The sequence below is a fragment of the Panonychus citri genome, unplaced genomic scaffold, assembly GCF_014898815.1.
Source record: "Panonychus citri isolate SS breed McGregor unplaced genomic scaffold, ASM1489881v1 Contig00136, whole genome shotgun sequence".
NCBI classification, from domain to species: domain Eukaryota; kingdom Metazoa; phylum Arthropoda; class Arachnida; order Trombidiformes; family Tetranychidae; genus Panonychus; species Panonychus citri.
In genome coordinates, this window is record NW_026515541.1 from 2,492,878 (window position 1) to 2,509,545 (window position 16,668).

Sequence of the window (16,668 nt, forward strand, 5' to 3'; positions counted from 1 at the left end):
ACTATCGCCATCTAACGATTTTCGTTGTAACTGATTCGTTTTCTTTTCTTCAATATCGATAATCGATCAGTTCGATTCGATACTATCGACAAGGTTCTTTTTTCTTTTGATAGATGGAGTTGATTGACTGTTTTCTTTTTTTTTCTTTCAAAGTCAAAACAACAAATTGGAATAAAATTTGATTTAACTTTAATTAACTAATTAATTTACGATTATGGGTCGAGTTGATGGTTGGATTAGGCCTTCCGAGCCTTCATGTGCCGTTAAACTTACTAATGGTGTAGCCTTGGGAGTCGCTCGTAAGTAGATTTGTTATTATTTTTGGTTTCGTTTCTTTTTCAATGTTTACACATTTCTCTTATTATTTTATTGTTTAATTGTTTACTCTTTTTTGGTTTTCTTTTTAATTAAATTTAGTTGGTATTGTTGCTGGTATGGTCTCTGGTGGGGCTGCTTGTCTTAGATTAGGATCACGAGGTCGTGATATGTCCATGAGATTGATGAAACATTCATCTGTTGGTATTGGTTGGGGTGTTGTGGTTTGTGGCCTAAGTCAAGCTTCTAGATGTTGATTTATATTTTGTTGGAATTTAATTTCTGTAATTAGATGTCAAAAGATTTTCATTGGTAAAGATTCTGATCAGTTTCAATGTTTGATGATTTTACTCTCTCACTTTAATATCTACCTTTACTCTCATTGACTGACAAGTTACCTTTACCTTTTTCTTGCTGATTCTAATCATGATAATAATAAATATTATTCTCAGTCTCAATTGAATAGACTCAGAATATATTAGTTAATATTTAATTCTCATGGTTATCACTCAACTTTTTCTATCCCTTGAACAATTAATCAACTGATTAACTTTTCCTATGTCATTTCCTATGTGATTCGTCAACATTTAGGATAATCAAGTAATCAGTTGATTTTGATGATTGAGAGCAAATTGATTAAATTTTGTTCTAATAAAATTCATCTCGATATTGATGATAGATTCAAACATCTAATCCTGGGATTGGATCGATAACCTAATTGACTAACAATTTGTTCATTGATTAAATAATTTACAATCAATTTCTTTCATCAATAAGATCAATATATCTTCAGATCTGTCAATTAATTAGTTATCATTAATTTCCTAAATTTAGATGGCAAAATAATGCTAATGGTTAAATCCTTGAATATTTAAACAATTCAACATCTAAATGATCAACAATCAAATAATCATGAACATGAGATTATCATATTAGTCTAAATGGATTGGTGAATATTTTAACATTGGAAGTGATTAAACAATCAAAATAGACGAAAGATCCAAAACAATTTAAATCAAAATTAAGCTTAGCAATCAAAAGCAATTGATTAATGAGTAAAATTAATGCTTAATCACAACCAACGAAGTAGAAAAATAAAATAATCTTGTTTATTTATCAACAATTAAATGAGTTTAATTTATTAATACAGTTTAAATTTGTAGTTTTATTGAAATAATCAACTTGAAAGTTACAAATAATTAATAACAATCAACGAAACAATTAATGAAACTTTTGTCTACTGCGCCTCTACATATTGAATCTGTAATTAATTTCTCTCTCTTTCTCCCTCAATTTAATCACAATTAAGGTAATATAATCAGAGAGATCATGTTGATTACAATTTAAAGATAGTTAGGCAACTTCTTTAGTATCATTTACTGTTAATTGTTCACTGATTGTTGGTGTGAGCAACACTAATTGTCTCTTAACAATTTTGATTCGTTCAACTTTTACTTTTGTTTGATTTTGTTAACTAATTTGGGAAAAATGTTTCCTATAACTGGATTAATTGGCCATTTCAATGTGATTGTGTTTCTAACTCTAAATATCCTGATTAGATGGACAGTGGCTCAAGATAATTATGACAATCAGTGTTTGATTAAGATGAATTCAGCTTTAATCACCTGTGAGGGTAATTTACAAAATCGCCTCGATTTAACAATCAAACCAAATGAATATCAAATCAACGGTGCTAATTGTTGCTATTTGGCTGAATTTACTCATTGTGTTGAAACCCTAACACAAGAAAAGTGTTCAAAACAATTAAATGAATTATATTCATCCAACAATTTCACCATCACAACAATTAACATTCAAAAATGTTCAGACTACTCACTTACTGTAAGTACCACAATTAACAATTAACCATTAAACTAATAATTAACTTTGTGAAAATCAATTATTATGCACAAAATTTCATCTGAAGCTTAAATAATCAATGATCATGAAATTTAATTCATTGATTTATTATCACAAATCAACATTCATGTAACTAATTAATTAGCCAAATTTAATTTATCTTAACTTGCAATAGCATCTGATCAATTGATTAAGGACGTAAATTAGTTTGCAATCATGTTGATAATCTAAATAATTAGGTCACAAAGTAATTAATCGAAAAGGCTAATTAATCACAATTAATGCTAATTGCTATTCGTTGTTCATTGATTATTGATTATTCAATAGGGAATCACTTGTACGATGTTGATTCATATCACTTACATTATCGCGGCGGCGGTGATTCTTGGCCTGATCACGATGGTTTCTTGTGTCGTTGGGTATCGGCGATGGCGGATGCTCAAGATGGAGGCCAAACAATCAATGGGTCCATTTAATAGATACTAATTGTTCATCGAATTGCAACAATTGTTAATTAATTCATTTCGCTTTTACCCCATTCATTCATTTTTGATTACTGATGATATTACATTTTAATCTGATTTTATTATTATCTTCCTATTCAATTAGTTCAACACACATTGTATTCAATATATTTAACCAATAGTTACAATTAACCCCAATCGTTGATTGATTTTAATTGACTGACCTTTAATCAGCTTCATTGGTTATTATGAAATCAAATTAAATATCAAGGAAACAATTATCATTGTGTAAATATGATTACATTTATTTGGCTATAAAAATGTTGATTCTCATTTGATTAAATGCTCGTAATTGTTATAAACTGATAATTTAATCGTTAGTAACAAAACCTTCAAATCTTTAACAGTTAATTAGTTAGATTGTTGGTCAAATTCTTAGTAAATTAAACATCCGATTATCTTTAATTGTCGCATTTCTTTTTGCGAGTTTTCAAACGTAATTGTTGTTCAATTTGATTTTAGTATTTTTTTTGTTTTAATCATCTTTTGACGGAATTTTCAATAATAATTATGAGATTATCTGTAATTGATTAATCAAAATCTTATTGTTATTAAAGTTAAATCGCGGTTGTTACAAGTAATAAGAAAAAAATTTTCAAACAAAAGAGGTAAGAGAAAAGTGACCGATGGAAATTGTTACTGATTAATCAGAATTAAGACAATTAATCATGATCATTCTTCTTTTTGTGATTCTTCAGTAGGTTTAGCAGAAGACATCGCTTTGGTTGATGCTTCTTTTTCCAATGTTTCTCGTTTCTTGGAACCTGAGACAATATCATCGATTCTAAGTAGAATGACAGCCGTCTAAATGGTGAAAGAGAGAAAGAAGGAAATCGAGACAATTAATAAAATGATCTAGCAAATTAGTAATCATGTTATGTAAATTACCTCAACTGCGGTTTTATAAGCTTGTTGTTTAACAGCTAAAGGTTCCCAAATGTTAAGTGTTTTCATATCGACAATTTCACCAGTATCACCATCGATACCGAAAGTTTTATTATCACCGGCGGCGTGTTTGGCTCGTAAAGCGGTTAAAGTTCGTATTGTGTTACCACCACAATTTTGAATTAGTGTCCTAGGGATGACTTCTAAAGCTCTAGCAATAGCACGATAAGGTGCTTGAGATACTGCGGTTAGACCTTTGGCCTTATCACTTAATAGCTGAAATTAAAGGAAAAGAAATTGGCTTTAGTAGTCGTTCGAGACAGTTGAGAGTTGCACAGTTGAATTAGTTACCTTTCCACAAGCCATTTCGACAGCACCACCTCCGGGCACAATGAAAGGTTCTAGAAGGATATTTCTAGCAACACACATAGCATCTTGGAGATTACGTTCAATTTCACCGAGAATATCTTTACTTGCGCCTCGAAGTAAAATAGTACATGCTTTTGGATTTGCACATTCAACAACAAATGAAAAGTACCTGAAATAAGTAATTATTAGTAAGTTAATAAAGAGAAGAGATGGAAAAGGTTATTTGATTAAACTTACTCATCACCAATCTTTTGCACTTCAAAGAGACCAGCCTGGGTTCCAATGTCTTCCTCTCTGATTTCATCGGTTCGGTTAACAATTGTAGCTCCACAAGCACGAGCCAAACGATTGTTATCAGTTTTCTTTAATCGTCTCAGAACTGAAATGTTTGCTTTAGCTAAGAAATGTTGAGCCAAATCAGAAACACCCTTTTCGGTTACAACGAGATCGGGTTTGAACCTGATAATATCTGCACAAACTTGTTGAATATAATCCTCTTCGATTTGAAGTAAAGCGGTAAAATCATTTTCTTTGGTCATCTCGATATCAGTTTGACTTTCACCTTTTTTATATTCTAATCCACAATCGAGGAGAAGAATTCGAGGTTTCTCAATGCGCCTGAAAAATGAAGAGAAAAATGATCATCAATGAATAAGAAAAAATATCTAACAGGTAAATACGAACCTTCGCATCTGAGCGTGAATAACGTCTTTATTGAACATAACACCTTTCAAGACTCTAGAATCTTCAAGAACCCCACCAGGCACCTTTTCAACTTTAGCATAACGTTTGATGTCAATCTCTTTACGACCATTTTCCTCAATGTAAACAGTTCTCACAGCATCTAATGCTAAACGACATGCAAATTCACCGCTTCATAGAAAAAAAAGAAAATGATTCAAAATTATATCATAAATTGAAATGTTAAATGTAAAATAGATCAGATAAGATGAAACTTACGTTCTACCAAGAATTTTTGTTCCAATACAACATTGGATAACCTGAAGAATTTGCTTCTCGTCATTCAAGTCGATGGGAGTAGCAACATCTTTCTTTAAGAAATCGTTTAAATCATCTAGAGATTGTCTAAAGGCTTTAATTATGATGGTTGGGTGCATATTCTTCTCCAAAAATGGTTGAGCGACACACATAAATTCACCAGCCAAGATAATTACGGAAGTGGTACCATCACCAACTTCTTCATCTTGAGTTCGACTGATTTCAATCATCGTTTTAGCCGCAGGATGTTGAACTGTAATCTCACGTAAAATCGCATTACCATCATTGGTCATGACAATTGATCCCATAGGATTCATCAACATCTAATATAGATAAAACAAAGATCAATCCCAGTAAAGAATAAAATTTAACCAAACTTGTAAAATAAACAATCTAATTGAAAGCATGGGTCCAACTAATCAATACCTTTAGCATAGATTTAGGACCAAGACAAGTCCTAATTACATCGGCAATAGCCTTAGCAGCACGGACATTTTCCAATTGAACCTTACGTCCAGATTCACGTTTAGTGTTCTGACCTAAGAATAAAAACAAAATGGAATTGAAAAATAAGTTAATAAATCCAAAGAAAGCAAAAAGAAAATGTTGGATAATTAACAAAGGAAAAATCCAAAAATAACCAAACCCATTCACGCCTTAAACACAATAGTCAGAATAAGACAGAATTAGAAAGACAAGATCAACTCACTTAGAACGAGAATTCTTGGTGCTTCCATTCCAAACATGATGAGTCGAGTGTTGAGTTATCGTTTAATAGAAAAATTAAATAAAGACAATAAGAAAATATTAATCAGATTGATTAACAAACAGTTAAGAAGATGAAATTTGAAAGGGAATCACTTTCTATGAACAATGTTAGTCCAATGCTGTTTCAATTTAAATCGAAACGATCTATCGATTAACTGCTATTTTCACATATTCTTTTCTCTTAAAATAGCATCGAAACGACTCTAAACTCACCGATTGTCTAATTGCTTTAAACTTGCATCAATTTAACCAACAATTTAATTTAATTTCTAATTGAAATTATCAATTGATTGAATTCGAATTTCCTCCTTACAAGACAAATTAATCTTTCGTTCATTCCTGGTATAATTTTCTTTTTTGCCTTCGATTCCATTGAAATGATTGTTGTTGTTGTTGGTCATTTGAATTGTTCAATTACAACATTATGATGATCATTTAATTTGATTGTCAAGATAATTTACTTTTACTAATTGTGAATTTAAGTTCTCTGTTAATTTGTCTTTTGCGAACAATTTAATCAATCTTCATGTATCAAGTGTATCTATTATTCATGTTAATTAAGTCAACACCTTAAGCTTGTCACCTGGAATTGTTTTCTTTTGGTTACTCTGATTTGACTGTTAATCTATTGATTGTCTATTGATTGATTGACAAATCAATAGATTCTTCAAGAATTTAGTTAGTGATCAATGTAAAAAGGTTTCTTCTTAATCTTTTAAGTGTTACCCTTTAAAGCAAAAAAAAGGAACCATTGAAGAACCGATGTCTCTTATTGATGGAAACAATTCTTAATGAAATGTAAGTTGATCATCTTTTGATTTTCTATACAAGTGATTTAATTAATTCCATTAATATAAAGAATCTATTTTTCTATTTTTATTTCTCTATTCAAGGTTGTCAATATTAACCAATCAGTTGGAACATATGTTTAAGCTTCTCTATTTACTAAGTTTTACTCTTTAAATGAAAAAGCTGCGATTGTTTTTTAATTGTTTCATTTTCTTTGACAATTTACCCTCATCAAGTTGATTCTAATTATCGGTGTAACATAAACAATCAACCAGTAACCTTGATTGAAAAGAGGTAAATACTTGAATGTAATTTTCCAAGGGCAAGGGTAAATTTCACCAACAACAACATTCATATTCCAGATACTAATCAATTCAATCATAATGTTTTATCAGTGTGCCAATTGAATTATCTCTCGACATTTTCTTTAATCATTTAAACTCCTCTTTTAATTGTTTCTGCTCACTTCAACTCTCCATACAATTAACATGATAAATTGAGATGAAAATCTCATCTTCATTTTCATTTCAATCAAGTTTTCTGGTTCAACATTTATAGTTGCCCTTTTCTCTTCCTGTTTTCTAATTGACCCTCCTCTCCAATGACCCACCCAACATTTTTATTGATTTAATTAACTTCTCACTAATTTATTTCTCATCCATTGGAATATCAATCTACTTAAATACATTTAACATTTAAATTCTCATCTAACAATAAACCTTCTCTCTCGGTAAGTAAATATTTCCCATCACCTTATTATAAAAATCCTTTCATTTTCCCAATGTTACTATAATAGAAATGATTACCTTTTATTAATTGTTTTTCTCTTGATTTTTCTTTGTTAATTGTTCATTTACAGTTTTTACTCATCTTAAATTGTTGCAATTACTGTTCTGGATCAACAATGTCGAGAGTTATTCTGGTTACTGGTGGTGCAGGTTTTGTTGGAAGTCATTGTGTTCTAACTCTGCTTGAAGCTAATTATGAAATAATTGTCATGGACAATTTATCTAATGCCATTTGCACCGAGATAAATCAAAATTGTTTACCTGAGAGCTTACGGCGAATTGAATTATTAACATCGAAAAAGGTGAAATTCTTTAATACCGATTTATTGGATGAAAGAGGAATCGGTCAAATATTCAGAGATCATAAGATTGGTGCTGTTATGCATTTCGCTGGACTTAAAGCTGTTGGTGAATCGATGGTTAAACCATTAGAATATTATGAGAATAATGTTACTGGAACAATTAATTTACTCAAAGTTATGAGAAAATATAATGTTAAAAATTTAATCTTCTCTTCATCGGCTACCGTTTATGGTTTACCACAATATCTACCAATTGATGAGAATCATCCAACTGGTTCAACAATTACCAATCCTTATGGAAGAACCAAATTTGTTATTGAACAAATTCTCAGTGATTTATCTAATAGTGAAAAGGATTGGTGTATTGTTTCACTTCGTTATTTTAATCCAATTGGTGCTCATGAATCTGGAGAGATTGGTGAAGATCCACAAGGAATTCCTAACAATTTGATGCCTTTCATTTCTCAAGTTGCTGTTGGTCGTCGACCTAAACTCCAAGTATTTGGTGATGATTTCAAGACCAAAGATGGAACCGGGGTCAGAGATTATATCCATGTCATGGATCTTGCCTGGGGTCATGTCATCGCCTTGGACAAACTTTTCCAGAATAAATGGTCAGGATATAAAATCTTTAACCTTGGTAATGGTTGTGGTCTCTCAGTTTTAGAGGTAAATGTCCTCTTAATTACTTTCCCTTTAATTACTTTTCAAATACTTTCAGTTTCATTTTAATGATTCGTTTCAATTAATATTTTCGTCTTGTTTTCTTATGAAAAGGTTATCACAGCATTTGAAAAAATCACTGGAGTTAAAGTACCGTATGAAATTGTCGCTCGTAGACCTGGAGATGTTGATGCCATGTACGCTGATAATAGTAAAGCGATCGAATTACTTGGCTGGAAACCTAATTACACAATCGATGATATGTGTAAACACACTTGGAATTGGCAATCAAAGAATCCAAAAGGCTATCGAACTGATAATTCCTAAGCTGACCAATCAATTTTTAACCAACAACAAAAAAACCAGAGCATCTAAAACATTTAATTCGAGGCCTTAATTTCATTATTTTGATCTTTGCCTTTTAATCCAGTGCAATAATATACTTCAAATAGTTAACACAATTCAAGGTTTCCGGGTTTTGATTATCTTTTTCGTACAAACAAACAAACAAACAAACAATCAAATAAATAAATTATTCCAATTAATTTAATGATCAAAACTAATTACTGTAAAATATTCTTGGATGCATTAAACAGTCGAGGCACCAGAAAGATTCAATTTCAATTGGTTAGAAAGATTCAGCAATCAAACGAAACAATTTAATCACATAATTAATCGTCAATTAAAAGGATATTCAATCAAAAATCTGTGAAAATTTAACAATTAGAATTAGAGTCTAGCCAATATTCAATCTCATTGGAAAATAAATCTCAGAATTTATGTAGACATCTCATCCGTAAATTCATCACAATCAGCTAATGAATCAGTTAATTGATTGAATCAAATTAAAAAAAACTTTGCAGTGAGAATAGACTATTGGCTATTTTCACGAAAATTCCAAGTGAAAATAGACTCTATTATTCAGCAAGAAAACATTTTGAAATTAATTTTCTGTTGTTGAGACAAATTTAGTAATTTGATTAAATTTTGATAATCTCGTGAATTTCAATTAAACAATTTGTAATTTGTTCTTCATTTTGTCAACTAGTTGTCAATCTTTTCACGTCAAACCTTAAACAATGGAAGCTGTTATTGGTGTTAGTTTTAATGACTTTGCTCTAATCGCTGCTGATACTCATGCAGCCTTCAGTATTATGTTTGTTAAAAATGATTGTGACAAGATTTACACTCTATGTGACAATTTAATGATGGGGGTTGTTGGTGAGAATGGTGACACCACCCAATTTGCTGAATTTATTGGTAAAAATATTCAACTATTCAAGATACGAAATGGATTTGAATTGTCACCCAAATGTGCTGCTCTATTTATCCAGAGAAACCTTGCTGATTATCTAAGAAGTCGCACTCCTTACCATTGTAATCTTATTCTTGCTGGATTTGATAAAGAGAAAGGACCTCAGCTTTTCTATATTGATTATCTGGCCACTCTCTCTGAATTGCCTTATGCATCTCATGGTTATCCTCAGATGTTCACCCTTGGTATCCTGGATAAAAATTATCGACCCGATATGACCGAGGAAGAAGGTGTTCAATTATTAACTTACTGTATCAATGAAATTAGTAAACGGTTTGTTGGATCATTGAAAAACTATTGTGTCAAGCGATTGGATGCCAATGGAATTAAAAGATTACCTGATATAAACGTTAACAAACCTAAGAACGTCTAAATAATACAATTGTCAACACCTTTCGTATCAAGAAATTTGATAAAGTTCCTTTTGTTTGGATTTAATTTTCATTCTATTTTAAATTTCATTAACCATTATGATGATCTTACAATTTAATCGTCTTGCTTATGAAAAGACTTGATCCATTTACCGAGAATCATCATGATCAATTAATCAATTTGAATGAGTTGACTAATGAAAACATTCAAATAATAGTTTTAATGATAATTTAATTTTTTTTTGTTAGAATAGTTGTCAATGTGCTCAATTGAATTGTAAAAAAAAAAATGACAGTGAGATTTTGATCGTGATTATAAGTTGTCGGTTAGGTAATTTTTGAGATTCAAATTGTCGATGGGTGAGAGTTGATTAACAAATTATATAAATTGATCATGAATATAAAACAAGAAATGTTGGTTCTTGAAACACTTTAAGGTAATAATATTGAGAAATTATGACCCACCAAAGATAAAAGTGATAAACACCATAGACCCAAAGAGCACAGAGAGAAAATAGTGCATAAGACTGTAGAGAGAGATGAGAAACAATTAGTCGGTGGTAAGAAAATCAATTTAAAACAATTAACTTACGAAATATCTGTAACGATAGATGAGAAATGCACCAATGAAAAAAGCTGCGAGCAATTCAATGGCTGTACAGATGATCCAGAATAAGTAGAGAAAACGGATTTCCTGTAGGTGAGAGAAGATTTTGTAAGAAATTAATCAAATTATCGATGGAAATTAGATTGATTAGATTTACCTTTTTGATTCCAAGGTACAAAAGGAATGCAAATATGATGAAACAGAAACAATAAATGATTCCAAAAGTAGCAAACGTTTTGATTGATTTATCCATTTGAAAGAAAGGCGAAGCGACATCATCCGATCTTCCTCCTCTCAATAGTTCGGTACAATAAAAAATGGCCACAAAGTGAATAAAGGCAGTGTAACCAGCGATCAATTTAGATCCACATTCAAGGCTAATACAATTAGATTTCTTAATTGTAAAACAAGGAGCAAAACACCTTCTAACTAGAAACATGTTGATTGGCTTTTACACTTTGATTTCCTTTTGGATTTTGAATCTTTTTTTCCTTGTTTTCCAGGTAAAATGTTCCCACCAACAAACAGTTAAATTAATTCCTCAGGTCACAATAAGAATATAGAAATTAAAACAAAAAACTCTAATCCAATTAGAGAAAAACAATCCAATCAAATCAAGAAAAAGACTCAGATTAAATGGGTTGACAGGTAAATAGAATAGAATTGGAAAAATAGGAAAATTTGAAAGGCCGAAATAACTTCAATTAGATGAGATTTGATTCCAAAATTAAGATGAGATTAACTTGACATGATGTGTGACATATTCACCTGAAATAATTGAATGATAAAAAAAATTAATTACAATTGGAACAATCAAATTAAAGAAAACAAGAAAATTTGAGAATCAATTTTCTCAAACCATTGACAAGTTTACCTTTTTTAAGGTGGGTCCAGGTAATGGCAGCGGGAGAAGCTTCATCTTGGTTACCAAAGAGATTTTTGTTGTAAATTAATATTCTCACATTAGAATTGATCTAAATTGGAGACAATTAAAATTGGAACATGTTGTTCACTGTAAATCTACAATCTACATTTGAGCGACAATTAAATGTCATTCAATTGATTTCTTGCTCTTTTCCAATCAAAATAAAATTGGATTTTCATTTGTTCATGAAAAGAAACTCATTTTTAGGTGATGACTTTTAATTTGGAAAATTTGATTCGCAATTAGGTTGAACTGATTAGATTTTCTTTCGATTTGGTCAATAGACTTAATTGGTGGAACTGTTAATTGTCCGAATATTCAATTAAATCTTTTGATTCGTTTGATTAAATTTCTTTTTTTGTAGATTTTGAGACGAACCCTAAAGAGGAGTTTTGTTTTGTTTTTTTTTTCATTGACAATTTTAATCTATGTGATTATCTAATTAATTGTAATTTAATTTTCTTCTTTTGTTTTTATTTAATCTCTTGATTGGTTTCTCCATTGATACCATCAAGTTGTTCTTCCATTAATTTAGCCATGAGTGATTTATTCGAGTTAATTCAAAATGATATTCCTGAAGGGAGACAAAACCTTCAAGATAGTCATTCCAATCTTGAATTAGTTGCCAAATATTGTGAGGATAATTATTTCAGAGTAAGTTGGCTGATTTATTGATACTAAATTTGCTTTTCTATGATAATTAATGTATTTGTTGAGCGATTAGGGAATTGAATATGTATCAATGTTTCATTACATTGTTTCTTTTTGATCAAAATTATGACTGAATGGCCGGTTTTTCAATTGCTTTTTTCTCTCTGTCATTTTTGTGTTCATATCTGTTAACAGGCGGAGGATAAAAAAGCTGCCCTTGAAGAGACTAAAAATTATACCACTCAGTCTTTGGCCAGTGTGGCATATCAAATAAATACTTTGGCTTATAATCTAATCCACATGTTGGACCTACAAGGATCACAATTAGCTGAAATGGAGTCACAAATAAACCATATCAATCAAACAGTCAACATACACAAAGAGAAAGTAGCTCGTCGGGAGATTGGAGTTTTAACTGCAAATAAATCAACATACCGTCAACATAAGATATTGGTTCCAGCAAATCCAGAGAGACCCGTGAAATATACTAGAAAACCGATAGATTATTCAATTTTAGATGACATTGGTCATGGTGTAAAAATTGCCACAACAAATGCTCCTCGGACTAAACGTTTATCGGGTTCCAATCAGATTAATGGATCAAATTCAATGACCATGGGTAGAGCTGGAACTGCTCCCACTACTAAGCCACCAACTCCACCAGGTACTTTAAGAGGAAGTGGTAGTTTATCCAGATCATCTAAAGAGTATCGAACCCCTGCTCCTCCTGTTGCCCCACCACAAGTTCCAAGTAATTATGCTCCAAATTATCCAATTGGCCATCCAAAAGGTCCTGATAGTGCTCGACGAGGTAGCGGATATTCAACTCTTCCAGTTAACATGGCTCATTCAGGGGGACAAATTTCTGCAGCTATGCAAGCAATGCAAATTCAAGATCAGTATCAACAACAATTACAATCAGCCCAACAGGCTCATCATCAACTCATGCAACAAAATTCTGGCGACCCAACTTACCAGCAAACACCCACATATAGTCAAGGCTTACAAAATAATTCACAACAGGTAAATGAATTTTTAATCATTCATTTCAATCTGAAATCAATTCAATCATACAGATTAAGTTATACTCTTTTAGCTTGGCTGACTTGAAGTTTTCAAATTTTCCATTATCAACTAGACTTATCATCTAGATCTAGTTGATCATCCAAATCATTATATTAGTTTATCAAGTTTGGCCGAGTAAAAGACTGTACTTGATTCGATGTCTTAATCGCACTTAGATTATTACAGTTTCATTTAACTTTATCTCATTTTATCCCTTCAGGATCTGATGCATAGGAGAATCTATCAAGAAAGACCCATGGTAATAATTTAATTTTGTCTAAATTCAAGATCCAATTGATAATTAACAATCTTTTCTTTATTCTTACAGAATATTGTGCCACCTTCACCCACTCCACCTCTTCCACCTCCACCTCCAGTTAACCAGGATATTGGCTCTAATCGTGATTCTTTACCAGAACCTCCTCCTCTCCTCCAACAAGCTTCAATTCCTGGAAATGGTAAGAATATTTCATAACTTTTCTGATTGTGGCTTGAATTTTATGTAAAAATCGAATCAGTTTTCTCAATATTTTCGCAATTTAAATTCAACGAGCTCTTCCAACAATTCTAACCGGATAGTCGATTCAATGAAAGTCTCTATTTTCTACTGATTAAGTCGATCAACGAGTCAGAGATTTTCGATCTTTTGATTTTTCCAATCTATTTATTCACGATATCTCTTTGAATTTTTCAGTCTCTCCTCCTCTTCCCCCTCCACCGCCAATCGATGAAACGATGTATAATCATGGAGCCGGTGTGCCAACTGATTGGGTTCCTAAAAATTATCTTGAAAAAGGTAACGATTTGAGTTCCCAGAAAAAAAAGACTTGATTCAATTTCTTACTAATTTTTATTTTCATTTTCTCTCCTTTTTCAGTCATTGCGGTCTACGATTATATCGCTCAGGCAGATGATGAACTTTCGTTCTCGGAGAATTCAGTCATTTATGTTATTAAGAAAAACGAAGACGGTTGGTACGAAGGTGTAATGGATGGTATTACTGGTCTATTTCCAGGAAATTATGTTGAACCCTGTTTATAGTTATTATCATGAACATTTTCACTGCTCATCAAATGAATAATTAGATAGCTGCTGACTGTTAGTTACATTATAAAACTATTCATTTTATCATCATTTCCTTTGACTCACTAATGAATTTCCAGTTATCTGATTTGTTTTTCCCCCTGCTAATTGGTTGATCCAACGTTAACTTTAACCAGCTCAAAATTTACGTTTACAATCAACACCCCAAACCCAAAAATCAATTACAATATTGAAATTTATACTGTTTTTATTTTTCGATTCACAATCTTAAATAATATATTCATACAAATCCAACCTCCTTTAATCATATTCATTTAAATCCTAATAACTAATCTCTAATTTAGAGCTTAATCATCTATGTTAATCCATTTATTGTAAAGTTGTGGATGAGAAATTAACCGATTTGCCAGAAAATCAGAAAGAAAATAAAACATTTCTGATTATATTATTGTCTCTTAAACGAAAGATATTTTTTCATCTATTCCATTCATTTAATCTATATTATATATAAGTTTTACTATGAATTACAATTTTTAAATTTACAGTCAGCAAAATAAAAATGGAAGAAAAAAAACAACTAAGAGAATACAGAGAATCGTTTGAATCTATTTTCTTTGTTGGTTAATGATAATTCAACGTCTTTAAGTGAAGGTAAAGATTTAAGGTTCCCTAATGCTGCTAATGAGACTTTACTTTTTAACATTCGCTCAGCAACTCTGATGATATCGTCTTCGGTTACTTTGTTAATTGCTTCGATGAAATATTGAGGTGGTCTTCTGAATCCATTGGCTAATACTTGACGAGCGATATCTTCAAATACTACGGGACGAGCTTCCAAATTCATGAGTAACATTGATTGTAATTGTGTCTTGGCTCTTTTCAATTCTGTTGGTGAAATTTTGGCTGTCATTCCAACGGCTTCACTGACAATTACATTAACCAATTCTTGAAGTTGTGAAGGATGTGCACTGGCATGGATACAGAAAACACCCGAATCAGTGTAGGCATGATTATAAGCGGTCGCATTGAACATCCAATGGTGACGATTCAAGACATTGGTGTATAATCGTGTGTACATCCCTTTACCTGGTCCACCGGCTGAGAAAGATCCACCGCCGCCCATCATCATGTTAAGAACACAAATTGGAATGAAATCTTCCATCATCTGGTGAGAACTACTTTCAAATCCCAAGATAATATGAGCTAATTCTGGTAGATCGGCAAATCCTTGATTAACTGTTGATAAGTCTCGGTCTAAAGTAGCAAGACCACCAGTATATTGAGCCAGTGATTTGTCAGGAACAATGTTTCCTCCCAATTTACCGATTGTTTCATCTTTCTCCCAAATCGGTTTGACATCAACAAAATATTTGTTAGCAAGATCGACAAATCTATCATGATCAACCCCCACACCAGCTAAAACAATCCGATCAGGAGTGTGATAAGTTTTGATGTAAGACATTAGTACATCTCGATTAATCTTGCTGATATTTTCCTGTGGACAAAGTCTCGGTAATCCCAAAGTATTGGCACTAAAAGCTGCTTTATGAATCAACTCTAATAAGGTTTGTTCTTGGTCTGGTCTCATGGTGTGATCTAGTAATTCAAATTGAATCGTTTGTCTTGCAGATTCTAATTCATGGTCTAATATATTGGGTGAATAAACAGCTTCTGATATTATCTTAATTGCAGCATCAAGTCCTCTAGAATCAATAGAAGCAGCATAAATTAAAGTATCTCTGGAACCTTGGCAATCACAAATTCCTCCATGTTTCTCTAGATCACTCCAAATATCTTCCCGAGATTTATAGCTTTCAGTTGACTGGAAAGATAATTTCTCTAGAAAGTGTGAAATACCCGAAGTAAAATTAACCTCATATCTAGAACCAGAATTAATTATCACACCAACTGTACAAAATTGTCCAAATCTCGGTTGAGAGGCAACTCTTAAACCATTTTCCAATGTTGTCACTTTAGTCTCATTACCTTCATCTCGAGCCAAAGGATAAACAATCCTAGGAAAATCTAAGATGAATATTGAAGTTGAAAAAGAATAAAAGGCAAAACATATTAGAGAAAACAACCAAACAATTAGCACATAGAAAAACAAAACAATTAACTAACCAGGTATTGGTTTTGAGAGTTTAAGACTAGTCAATGGATTCCCATTGGAATCAACTGAGGATGAAGAAGTTGAACTTTTAAACCGACATGATTGCCTAATGAAAGAAGATCGAGTTAAATGGTTGACCAGAGAGTAACCTCGTTGAATTAGATTAAGTGTCATTTGGTTAATAGAAAAGAAAACAATCAGGTTAATTGTCAAAAGGAATTTAAAACAAACAAACAGAGAGAGTGAAAGTCACGCTGGATTATTTTCTATACTCTTTAAAAATGTTAGACTTTTGCTCTTTCTTTTGGCTGACAA

The 16,668-nt window shown here is 31.7% G+C and overlaps 7 protein-coding genes across 8 annotated transcripts; 4 read left to right on the forward strand and 3 right to left on the reverse strand.

The window, feature by feature from the left end:
* The first annotated feature begins 134 nt into the window (after window positions 1-134).
* On the forward strand, window positions 135-808 carry LOC128392276 (reactive oxygen species modulator 1-like). The gene is made up of 2 exons (XM_053352277.1): window positions 135-299; window positions 418-808. The coding sequence occupies exons 1-2, from the start codon at window positions 215-217 to the stop codon at window positions 570-572; spliced, it is 240 nt and encodes a 79-aa protein (XP_053208252.1). The 5' UTR covers window positions 135-214; the 3' UTR covers window positions 573-808.
* Window positions 809-3,225: 2,417 nt separating this feature from the next.
* Window positions 3,226-5,824, reverse strand: LOC128392263 (T-complex protein 1 subunit gamma-like). Its single transcript, XM_053352260.1, has 8 exons — window positions 5,662-5,824; window positions 5,379-5,491; window positions 4,914-5,275; window positions 4,638-4,826; window positions 4,191-4,571; window positions 3,936-4,122; window positions 3,588-3,860; window positions 3,226-3,503 (listed from the first exon to the last, which is right to left on the reverse strand). Exons 1-8 carry the CDS (start codon window positions 5,696-5,698, stop codon window positions 3,372-3,374), a joined length of 1,674 nt encoding a protein of 557 aa, XP_053208235.1. The 5' UTR covers window positions 5,699-5,824; the 3' UTR covers window positions 3,226-3,371.
* Window positions 5,825-5,974: 150 nt separating this feature from the next.
* LOC128392267 (UDP-glucose 4-epimerase-like) lies at window positions 5,975-8,807 on the forward strand. The gene is made up of 4 exons (XM_053352266.1): window positions 5,975-6,518; window positions 6,614-7,239; window positions 7,369-8,268; window positions 8,377-8,807. Exons 3-4 carry the CDS (start codon window positions 7,414-7,416, stop codon window positions 8,587-8,589), a joined length of 1,068 nt encoding a protein of 355 aa, XP_053208241.1. The 5' UTR covers window positions 5,975-6,518; window positions 6,614-7,239; window positions 7,369-7,413; the 3' UTR covers window positions 8,590-8,807.
* A 383-nt stretch (window positions 8,808-9,190) lies between these two features.
* Window positions 9,191-10,015, forward strand: LOC128392273 (proteasome subunit beta type-2-like). The gene has a single exon (XM_053352275.1). It carries the CDS (start codon window positions 9,342-9,344, stop codon window positions 9,948-9,950), a length of 609 nt encoding a protein of 202 aa, XP_053208250.1. The 5' UTR covers window positions 9,191-9,341; the 3' UTR covers window positions 9,951-10,015.
* Window positions 10,016-10,160: 145 nt separating this feature from the next.
* On the reverse strand, window positions 10,161-11,733 carry LOC128392275 (uncharacterized). The gene is made up of 4 exons (XM_053352276.1): window positions 11,430-11,733; window positions 10,713-11,323; window positions 10,541-10,642; window positions 10,161-10,475 (listed from the first exon to the last, which is right to left on the reverse strand). Exons 2-4 carry the CDS (start codon window positions 10,992-10,994, stop codon window positions 10,341-10,343), a joined length of 519 nt encoding a protein of 172 aa, XP_053208251.1. The 5' UTR covers window positions 10,995-11,323; window positions 11,430-11,733; the 3' UTR covers window positions 10,161-10,340.
* Window positions 11,734-11,878: 145 nt separating this feature from the next.
* On the forward strand, window positions 11,879-14,683 carry LOC128392265 (abl interactor 2-like). Of its 2 annotated transcripts, XM_053352262.1 has the most exons (6): window positions 11,879-12,134; window positions 12,327-13,154; window positions 13,417-13,455; window positions 13,525-13,654; window positions 13,891-13,992; window positions 14,074-14,683. In XM_053352262.1, the coding sequence occupies exons 1-6, from the start codon at window positions 12,018-12,020 to the stop codon at window positions 14,235-14,237; spliced, it is 1,380 nt and encodes a 459-aa protein (XP_053208237.1). In that variant the 5' UTR covers window positions 11,879-12,017; the 3' UTR covers window positions 14,238-14,683. The 2 variants fall into 2 exon arrangements, with proteins under 2 accessions (XP_053208237.1, XP_053208238.1); XM_053352263.1 differs by lacking the exon at window positions 13,891-13,992.
* Window positions 14,684-14,709: 26 nt separating this feature from the next.
* On the reverse strand, window positions 14,710-16,635 carry LOC128392264 (mitochondrial-processing peptidase subunit alpha-like). Its single transcript, XM_053352261.1, has 2 exons — window positions 16,365-16,635; window positions 14,710-16,265 (listed from the first exon to the last, which is right to left on the reverse strand). The coding sequence occupies exons 1-2, from the start codon at window positions 16,525-16,527 to the stop codon at window positions 14,818-14,820; spliced, it is 1,611 nt and encodes a 536-aa protein (XP_053208236.1). The 5' UTR covers window positions 16,528-16,635; the 3' UTR covers window positions 14,710-14,817.
* Window positions 16,636-16,668: the final 33 nt, after the last annotated feature.

Bases quoted from the DNA above. Each gene is read 5' to 3' on its own strand.
- LOC128392265 (XM_053352262.1), top strand. From the start codon at position 12,018: ATGAGTGATTTATTCGAGTTAATTCAAAATGATATTCCTGAAGGGAGA. The intron at 12,135-12,326 runs GTAAGTTGGCTG...ATCTGTTAACAG, and splicing joins GTGAGGATAATTATTTCAGA to GCGGAGGATAAAAAAGCTGC. The intron at 13,655-13,890 runs GTAAGAATATTT...TGAATTTTTCAG, and splicing joins AGCTTCAATTCCTGGAAATG to TCTCTCCTCCTCTTCCCCCT.
- LOC128392263 (XM_053352260.1), bottom strand. From the start codon at position 5,698: ATGTTTGGAATGGAAGCACCAAGAATTCTCGTTCTAA. The intron at 5,276-5,378 runs GTATTGATTAGT...TATCTATATTAG, and splicing joins GTCCTAAATCTATGCTAAAG to ATGTTGATGAATCCTATGGG. The intron at 3,861-3,935 runs GTAACTAATTCA...CTTTAATTTCAG, and splicing joins TCGAAATGGCTTGTGGAAAG to CTATTAAGTGATAAGGCCAA.
- LOC128392267 (XM_053352266.1), top strand. From the start codon at position 7,414: ATGTCGAGAGTTATTCTGGTTACTGGTGGTGCAGGTTTTGTTGGAAGT. The intron at 8,269-8,376 runs GTAAATGTCCTC...TCTTATGAAAAG, and splicing joins GTGGTCTCTCAGTTTTAGAG to GTTATCACAGCATTTGAAAA.
- LOC128392275 (XM_053352276.1), bottom strand. From the start codon at position 10,994: ATGTTTCTAGTTAGAAGGTGTTTTGCTCCTTGTTTTACAATTAAGAAA. The intron at 10,643-10,712 runs GTAAATCTAATC...TCTCACCTACAG, and splicing joins TGTACCTTGGAATCAAAAAG to GAAATCCGTTTTCTCTACTT. The intron at 10,476-10,540 runs GTAAGTTAATTG...CTCTCTCTACAG, and splicing joins TCTATCGTTACAGATATTTC to TCTTATGCACTATTTTCTCT.
- LOC128392273 (XM_053352275.1), top strand. From the start codon at position 9,342: ATGGAAGCTGTTATTGGTGTTAGTTTTAATGACTTTGCTCTAATCGCT.
- LOC128392264 (XM_053352261.1), bottom strand. From the start codon at position 16,527: ATGACACTTAATCTAATTCAACGAGGTTACTCTCTGGTCAACCATTTA. The intron at 16,266-16,364 runs GTTAGTTAATTG...TATTCATCTTAG, and splicing joins ACTCTCAAAACCAATACCTG to ATTTTCCTAGGATTGTTTAT.
- LOC128392276 (XM_053352277.1), top strand. From the start codon at position 215: ATGGGTCGAGTTGATGGTTGGATTAGGCCTTCCGAGCCTTCATGTGCC. The intron at 300-417 runs GTAAGTAGATTT...AATTAAATTTAG, and splicing joins TGTAGCCTTGGGAGTCGCTC to TTGGTATTGTTGCTGGTATG.